This window comes from Cebus imitator, unplaced genomic scaffold (genome assembly GCF_001604975.1).
Source record: "Cebus imitator isolate Cc_AM_T3 unplaced genomic scaffold, Cebus_imitator-1.0 Scaffold246, whole genome shotgun sequence".
In the NCBI taxonomy this organism is placed as follows: Eukaryota; Metazoa; Chordata; class Mammalia; order Primates; family Cebidae; genus Cebus; species Cebus imitator.
This window is the reverse complement of record NW_016107561.1, coordinates 1,228,623-1,238,440: the sequence shown is the minus strand read 5'-3', so window position 1 is coordinate 1,238,440 and position 9,818 is coordinate 1,228,623. Positions and strand designations below refer to the sequence as shown.

General features: G+C 38.3%; 1 protein-coding gene across 1 annotated transcript in view; it reads left to right on the top strand.

The window, feature by feature from the left end:
- Positions 1 to 9,818, top strand: part of MACROD2 (mono-ADP ribosylhydrolase 2) — a 1,539,224-nt gene that overhangs the window by 1,421,756 nt on the left and 107,650 nt on the right. Inside the window, exon 10 of the mRNA XM_017498618.2 lies at positions 2,747 to 2,815. Coding sequence (XP_017354107.2) covers positions 2,747 to 2,815 — 69 coding nt within the window. The remainder of the gene's footprint in view (positions 1 to 2,746; positions 2,816 to 9,818) is intronic.

The window sequence follows — 9,818 nt, the reverse complement described above, 5'->3', positions numbered from 1 at the left end:
TTTTTAAGTAGAGACAGGGTTTCACCAGGTTGGCCAGGCTGGTCCTAACCTCAAGTGATCTGCCCACTTAAGCCTCCTAAAGTGCTGAGATTGTAGGCATGAGCCACCTCGCCCAGCCCCAAACTGTCCTTATCGACAAAGATTGTTTCTCATCCTTGTATGTACGTGCACCCACACACTTATGCATGCACTCACATTTGCCTGTGTTTGATTTATTCATTCTTTTCCCCTTAACCAGTTGAGAACAAGCAGTTTGTGATTTGAGGTCACCTTGCCTGTGAGGAGAGAGTGATAGAATGTCAGCCCCCTTCTCCAGTCCTTGAATCTGATAGCGTTATCACCACAATAAGGGCACTTCTCAATGTAAAGAAGAGTCCTAATACATCCCTGGGTGACTCCCCTTGCTTTGCCAAGTGAGCTCACTGGCTGGCAGAGGCCAGTGGCAGAATCCACCTATAATCCTGGCCAGCGTCAACGCTCATTGTTACGTTCACACTGCTCATTTCATATCCTCCTAGTCAGAGCGGAGAGAAATCGAAGATGTGGTTATGGGTCGTTAAAGCTCTTTTGACCTGCTGGTATTTTTCCAAAATAAAAGTATCTTCTTTTCATTCAATACAATTTCCAGCTCCAATTTTGATTATGTGGCTGTGCAGGCCTCTTACACATCATGAAAAAACACAATCTCAAAACAGTGTAATCCAGCAGTTTTGACTATTGTCATGATCCAATCAGATCAAAGTTGTAGATAATATTCTTCCAAAAAAATTTAACAAATTCATTATCAAGGATTCATTGTATTGTGGGACCATTCCAGGCACTGAAAAATACACCTAACAATCAATAAAAACAACATCCCTGTTTCCTTGAAATTTATATTCTGGTGGGGGTTCCAAACAATAAACAAATAAAAATGATAAAAACATCAATAGTGATAAATGACTTGCTGAGAAATAAGGAAACAGGAGGAATGCCCAGAAGGCAACTTTCTATGGTCTGGGTTTGGGACAGACTCTCTGAGGAAGTGATAATTAAAATGAGATCTAAATAATGAGATGGTGAGAGAGTGTTCTGTTCCAAAGGACGCTTGACCTGAAAGTCATAGTACATGCATCATGGACAAAAGTGGGCTAGAAAAGACCTTATTTGTGATTTTTTTCCAAATATGTGTTAGTTTTCATGCATATATGAATTATCTTTAGTTCCCTGACCCTGCTACTACATAAAAAACTACATATGTGTGTATGTGTGTGTATGTATATATGAACTATATAGTTATATATATATAAATATATTACATATGTATAAATATAATATATAAACTCTAGAGTATAGTATATATACATATATATATACACATAATATACATATAGTATATACACATTACATAATGTGTATATATACTGTGTGCAGTATACAAACACATATATAATGCCTATATATAATGTCTATATATAGTTTTTCATGTAGTAGCAGGGAATATATATAACTATGTATATAACTATATGTTGCTATTGTATATAACTATGTAACTATACATATTCTCTGCTACTACATGAAAAACTATATACTATATATAAGTATACTATATATACTCTATAGTTTATATATAGCATATTTATACATATAAACTATATGTATTATATGTATATAGCTATATATATATATTATATATATAACTATACAACTATACATATTCCCTGCTACTACATGAAAAACTATATATACTATATATATACTCTATACTATACATAAACTATAGCATATTTATACATATAAACTATATATATAGTATATATATATATATCCACACACATGTACATAGTTTTTTATGTAGTAGCAGGGTCATGGAACTAAAGATAACTCATACATGCATGAAAACGAACACACATTCAGAAGCAAATAACAAATCACATATTTTCTAGCCCACCATTTGTCCGTAGTGTGTGTGTGTGTGTGTGTGAGTGTATATTCCTTTTCCAGTTATCAGGTATTAAACATTGCAAATGATTTTAGCAATCCTTTCTGTCTAGATTTGCTGTTTGAATGGGAGTAGGCTAGCTATTATCCTGTAGGCCAAACAGGGCTAGAGTCACCAGGGGCTGAGGACACTGAGGAGAGAGGTCTACTCTAATGCGGTTAATTGGTGCTGTGAGGAGAACAGAGAGCTCCACGTCCTTACTCCCCATTCTCCCATTCTGTTCTCGGGTGACATGAAAGCTCTCCATGGCTGCTGGTGCCCTGTGTCTAATGCTCCCCTTCTTTCCGGCCTCTGCACTGACAGCCATCAGAGCTGCTCCCTGCAGTTTGACAGCCTGGCATAATGGAGCAGAAGTGCTGTGCTAAAAAAAAACAAACTTTAGAAACACATACATAAAAGCACTTTGTAGGAACTTGCAAGGATATACGTTCTTTCACAATCTGTTACCAAGAAAAACATACACCATCCTTTGAGGGATGAGGAAAAAACAAAATGCCAGAGGATGCGACTAGAAACAAATAGCATTCTTCACCAAAAAATAGATTGCAGCCCATTGGTCTCCGATTTAACTGAAGGTTTCTGTGTCACTAATTATAAAAGAGCGTCCCAAACCACTAGCCCCTTTAAAGAGCATCCTGTGTATTCAAGCATGCATCAGGCTCAGGCTTTCTTTGGTGGAGAGTGGAGGGAGGTGCGGGGTGGGAAAGCCACGGCTTGACTTCTGGAAGGATGAACTCTGAAGCGGTTTCTTTTTCTGTTTTATAGATGGTGTCAACACTGTCACTGTGCTTGGTCCCGCTTCAGAAGAGGCAGTTGAAGGCTGTAAAGATGAAGGTATGAGACCACTAACTACATCTAAAAATTGCAGACTCTTAAAAGAGACTATCTGGGCTTTGTTTATACGGAAAATTGAAGCAGCAAGTCAAATATAACTAGGTTTTCTTAAGTGTCTCTGTTTCCAATACAATCAAATACCCCATCTACTCTCTTTTATTATATATCTTGCCTCTTTAGAATACATATATATATATATGTATATATATATATATGTATATATATATATATATATATAATTTACATTTGTTCCTTTGGAAAATAACTGTTTATGAAATGAGAGAATGACCAGAGAAATTGTTTAGAGATGTTTATTTGAAACACCAGAATTAGTCCTGCTATTTGCAGCCACTCATCAGGAAAAGGTTTGAAAGAGTGGCATTTGAAGACCTCCAACCAGGGAGCACCATGTTTCAAAAAAGAAAGAAATATTTGAAAGGCATCCTTATAAATGAATCTTCGGCAAGAACATAATTCTCCATTCTGTCGACAGTTACTCTGAGAAAATGTTGCTGACCCACGTAGTATTTCCAGATAAAGAAAAAAAGTAAATCTCAGTTTTCTAGGAGACAATTTGAGGAAGGAAGAAGTAGTAGAGACATTGATGTGGGGATGCTAGAATTAAAAATATATATATATAAAGGAAAACAAAATAGTCCTCCCTTTTCTGGCTCTCTTGGTTCATTGGCAAGTCCCCAAATGAAAAGGTAATATAGGCATGCCTTGTTTTCTTGCACTTCGCTTTACTGTGCTTTGAAAATATTGCATTTTTTACAAATTGAAGTTTTGTGGGAACCCTGCATCAAGCAAGTCTGTCGGGATCATTTTTCCAATGACGTGTTCATTTCATGCCTCTGTGTCACACTTTGATAATTCTCACAATATTTCAAACCTTTTTACTATTATTCTATCTGTAATGGTGATCTGTGATCAGTTATCTTTGATGTTACTATTATAATTGTTTGGGGGTGTTATGTACTGTGCCCATATAAGGTAGTGAACTTACTTGGTAAATGTGGTTCTGACTACTTCAATGACCCACCATTACCATGTCTGTCTCCCTTTCCTTGGGCCTCCCTATCCCCTAAAACACAATATTGAAATTAGGCCAACTAATGGACCTACAATGGCCTCTAAGTGTTCAAGTGATAGGAAGAGTTGCATACTAAATCACACTTTAAATCAAAAGCTAGCTATGATCACACTTAGTGAGGAAAGTGTGTTGAAAGCTGAGATAGGATGAAATCTAGGCCTCTTGTACTGAGTTGTGAATGCAACAGAAAAGTTCTTGAAGGCAATTAAAAGTGCTGCTCCAGTGGACACATGAATGATAAGAAAGTAAAACAGCCTTACTGTCAATGTGGAGAAAGTTTTAATGGTCTGGACAGATGATCAAACCAGTCATAACATTCCCTAAGCCACAGCCTAGTCCAGAGCAAGGTACCAGCCCTCTTCAATTCTACTAATGCTAAGAGAAGTGGGAAAGCTGCAAAAGGAAAGTTGTACATTAGCAGAGGCTGATTCACGAGGTTTAAGGAAACAAGCTGTTTCCATTACATTAATGTGCAAGGTGAAGCGGCAAGTACTGATGGAGAAGCTGCAGCAAGTTATCCAGAAGATCTAGCTAAGATCACTGATGAAGGTAGCTACACTAAACAACAGATTTTCCATGTAGACAAAACAGCCTTCTCTTGGAAGATGAGGCCATTTTGCACTTTCATAGCTAGAAGGGAGAAGTCAATGCCTGGCTTCAAAGGACAAGCTGGCTATCTTGTTAGGGGTTAACACAGCAGGCGACTTTAAGTTGAACACAACACTCACTCACTATTCCAAGAATCCTAGTGCTCTTAAGAATTAGGTGAAGTCGGCCAGGCGCGGTGGCTCAAGCCTGTAATCCCAGCACTTTGGGAGGCCGAGGCGGGTGAATCACGAGGTCAAGAGATCGAGGCCATCCTGGTCAACATGGTGAAACCCCGTCTCTACTAAAAATACAAAAAACATTAGCTGGGCATGGTGGCGCATGCCTGTAATCCCAGCTACTCAGGAGGTTGAGGCAGGAGAATTGCCCGAACCCAGGAGGCGGAGGTTGCGGTGAGCCGAGATCGCGCCATTGCACTCCAGCCTGGGTAACAAGAGCAAAACTCTGTCTCAAAAAAAAAAAAGAATTAGGTGAAGTCTACCCAACCTGTGCTATGTCAATGGCACAACAAAGCCTGTATTATAGCACACCTGTTACTGAATAGCATTGTTACTGAATATTTTAAGCCCACTGTTGAGACCTACTGCTCAGAAAAAAAATGATTCTTTTGAAAATATTACTGCTTATTGGCCACGTTCCTGGTCTTACAAGTGTTCTGACGGAGATGTACAAGGAACTTAATGTTGTTTTCATGCCTGCTAACACATCTGTTCTGCAGCCAATGGATCAGGGGGTAATTTTGACTTTCGAATCTTCCTATTTAGAGATATATTTTCTAAGACTATATCTGCCAAATATAATGATGCCATCCTCTGATGAATCTGGGCAAAATAAACTGAAAATCTGGAAAGGATTTACTATTCTAGATAACATTAAGAATATTCATGATACATGAGAGGAGGTCAAAATTTCAACATTAGCAAGGGTTTGAAAGAAGGTGATTCCAACCCTTGTGGATGGCTTTGAGAGGTTTAAGACTTCAGTGGAGGAAGTAACTAAAGATGTGGTAGAAATGTCAAGAGAACTAGAAGTGGAGACTGAAGATGTGACTGAACTGCAAACTCATGAAAAACTTGCACAAACGAGAAGTTGTAACTTATTTATTAAAAAAAAAAAAAAAGAAAGAAAAGAAAGAAAGTGGTTTCTTGAAATGAAATCTGCCCCTGGTGAAGATACCAGAGTTTGAGAGTATTGAGTTAAATTATTTTTTTTTTGAGATGGAGTTTCGCTCTTTTGCCCAGGCTGGAGTGCAATGGTGCAATCACAGCTCACTGCAACCTCTGCCTCCCAGGTACAAGCGATTCTGCTCTCTCAACCTCCCAAGTAGCTTGGATTACAGGCATGTGCCATCATGCCTGGCTTTTATATATATATTTAGTAGAGACAGGGTTTCACCATCTTAGGCTGGTCACGAATTCTTAACCTCAGGTGATCCACCTGCCTCAGTCTCCCAAAGTGCTGGGATTACAGGTGTGTACCGCCACACCTGGCCTTACTGAGTTCGGTTTTAAGATAATTTCTGCTGTGGGTAAAATGCCGTCAAACAGCATTGCATGCCACAGAGAAATCTTTTGTGAAAGGAAGAAACAATTATTGTGGCAAACATCATCATTGTCTTATTTTAAGAAATTACCATAGCTACCTCAACCTTGAGCAACCGAGTGGTGACCACCAACATTGAGTGGCCAATAGTGGCCTTCAACATTGAAGTAAGACCCACTGCCAGGTAAAAGATTTCAAGTTGCTGAAGGCTCAGAGGATGATTAGCATATTTTAGTGATAAAGTATTTTTCAAGGAAAGTACATTAACTGTTTTTTAAGACATAGTGTATCTAAAACTGTAACTGATATTAAATACTCATGTAGAATCTGATAGGAAACCCTAGGTCATCTCAGAGACAAATAAATCTGATAACGTGTGATCAGAGTGAAAACACAGAAAGTGGTGTTCATCTTAAGCAAAAGTTTTGGACATTCCAATCATGTAGTTTGTGATAAAAACTGTAGAGTGTCATGAAGTTGAGTGGCAGAGTTTAAAAAACACGAAAGAGGGATAATTTAATTTGAATGTGGCCATGTTTCAGGCTGAGATTTTTCCTGTTGAGTTGTTTAGTTTGGAGATATCACACCTTCACAGAAGCACACTGTTTGTAATGTTTCTTGATGCTTTTAGGATCTCACACCATTAATTGCTGATGCCAGGATTTGCTTTTTGGAATAATTTTAGGATTTTTTTTTAACGTAAAACTTTTAATGATGGTAACTCCATCAAGGGATGCTGTCATGTATCGCAAATACAGTTCCTATGTAAGACTAAATGTGAAGTTTTATGAGTATTACTGTCATTAATATCCATTAACCTATTTACTTAGGGAAAATAGAAATATTTTGAAATTCACACTAGTATGCAATCTTCTTTTAATTAAAAACAGAATGCTTAGTGTATGATTTTTGCCTTTTTCTTCTGAAATAACATGTACAGAAAGCCACTGTTTTTAATTGATTATCAGTTCAAAGCTTAGACCAGCTCAGAACAAGTGTCTAATGCTTATGGAACTACCATCTTGACTGATAGATACATAACTTGGAATAAAAAAAAAGTCCACTGGAATCCTTTAAGACTGAGGTCAAGATAAGGTTAAAAGTCAGTCATATGTGTTGAGAATTCATTTCAAACATTCTCCATTATTAGCTTTCATGCAGAAATATCTCTTCTCAGTGACATCTGGGCTATTTTAGAGAGCTGCAGTTATAAGATTGCTTATAGAAATGCTCATTACACTCTCCAGTTTAAGTGGCAGAACATTTTTGCTGATCAGATGTCCTGAAGAAGCCCTTGCTCTCTTGAGTTTTTCAGACTTTGATCCTAGCCAAGCATCTCCTTTGGCTTGAGAATCACTGATCTTATGGACAGTCTTTGTTTCTCTTTCTAATATAACTCCTGAGGATTTCGAGATTCATTCAATTATTTCCAGCTTTGCTTGTCAGTGGGCTGGCTTTACATTTGTTATAAGCTTGGTTTCCACAGGAAACTAGCCTCTTCTAGAATGCAAGCATTGAAAACAAACAAACAAAAAATAAGATGGCCAACATGACTTTGGAGACAAGATTTTTTAAAAATTAGAATAGTCATGTGAAAGTTGAAAAATTTCAAAAGGAAGTATTGTAACCCAGGTGTCTTCTATGCCAGCAATTTTGTTTTAATGTTCTAGACATAGTTTCCACTGGGAACCAAAAACCCATGCTTGCTGCCCACTTACCCCATACACTTGCTAACTGTGCCAGCTGCCAACAGAAGGAGATGCAACTGACTGGCTCATGGATCAAAAGCTAGATTGTGAGCTACACACTGATGGCACCTGTTCCCAATGAGTCATTACAGCCATAGGGTGGGCAGGAGTTGAGCTGGGAGCATGAGATATTAGCAGGAAGAATGCTGATGAATAATTCATCTGGAGCACATGCCAAGGATTTGGCAACCAGGATTGAATTGAAATTAACTCCAAGGTAAAGCTGGCTGGGGAAAAGATCTGTGGGTTGGTAGGCGTTCTGAGGTTATTTGTGAAATAGGATGTGTACTTATATGTTGAGGACTTCTTCCTCTACTGGTTAAAAATACTCTGTTGATTTACTGGTGGTTTGGACTTTAAATCCTTAAAAACAAATTTAGGAATACAAGTGTGAAGGCTATTTAAGTTAACAAATACACAAGCAATCGTCTTAAAGGGACATATAAACACAGAAGTAAAATTCATAGGAATATCAAGTACTCCAGATGAAACTTCTGCAAAGTTATTATTATTACTATTTAAAATAGAGTCAACCTTCCTAAGACAAAGAAGATGCTCTGTTCTAGTTTTTTCAACACTGTAATAGCTCATTTTGACCCATAGCCAAGGCCAAGGCAGCTTTCTGGGGGAAAAGAAAGTGCTGTTTAAACTCATCTTGATTCACCTGTCTTATTATTTAATCAGTACCTAATTTAAATTTGAAGTTTGTCTAGACCAAATCATATGCTCATTAATATTAAAAGTAAAATCAATTAATACTCAGATACATACCCAAGCTTGTATTCCTTTGGAACACTGTGTAAGTCATATAGTTGCTGTCTGGTATTTATGAAATGAGATGTTACCTGGCAAAGGATTTCTTTTTTTTCTTTCTTTTTTTCTTTTCTTGAGACAGAGTCTTGCTCCTTGGCCAGGCGCCAGGCTGGAGTGCAGTGGTGGGATCTCGTCTCACTGCAGCCTCCACCTCCCGGGTTCAAGCAATTCTCCTGCCTCAGCCTCCTGAGGAGCTGGGATTACAGGTGCGCGCCACCACGCCCAGCTAATTTTTGTATTTTCAGTAGAGATGGGGTTTCACCATGTTGTCCAGGATAGTCTCAATCTCTTGACCTCGTGATCTGCCCGCCTCAGCCTCCCAAAGTGCTGGGATTACAGGCGTGAGCCACCGAGCCCGGCAGGAAAGAATTTCTTAACCCTTAATCTAGTTTCAGACCTCTTAAAGTCAAAATTACTGTAGGAAAAGGGGAAAGCTGGAGCCGAGACTAAGCCTTGCCAAAGTAAACAAAAGAGAAAGATTACATACGAGGAAGAGGATTCAGGCGTGTGCAAGAGATGTGGGCACAAATTATTCCAACCACTGAAGGCTATAAGCCCGGCCAGTGGTGTGGACTCGAAATTACTCTGAAAAATGGCATTGTTTCTGTTCTTTGCCTAAGCTATTCAAAAGAAACAAAACCAAGGCCACCAGTGAAATTCCTCTCAAGACTCTCCAGGCTAATTTTTCTTTTCCTAGTCCCATTCTTGGTGTTCGCCATCCCCCACCAAGTGCCCTCACCCCCTCACTCATCAGAGCGAGGACAAGGCTGTCCTCTGCCCTGGATCCTCATTGATAGAGTGTCTGAATACGTTTGAGCACACCTGAGTTCTTGGATATTAGGAGCCTTAAGTGCAAAATGAAAGTGGCTGTCCTCTGCTAGTATACTGAAGGGGAAAGAACTAAGATACACTGAGTGTCTCCTGTACACAGTGCTTTACATTTATGACAATGTAGTCTTCATTCTCAAAATGGTAACCTGACACTCAGAGAAGGAGAGACGAAAAGGGTGTGTGTGTAGCAAGTGGGGATAGGAGAATGATTTTATTACTATTAACTGTCTTAGCTAATACCTACATGAGCTTATGCAATCCCTTTAAAAGGTAGAATTTATTCTATTTTTAATATAAAAATTATTTTTGCCTATAAAAATATATCTTTATTATAAAATATTTCTTTCTTTCTTTCTTTTTTTTTTTTTTT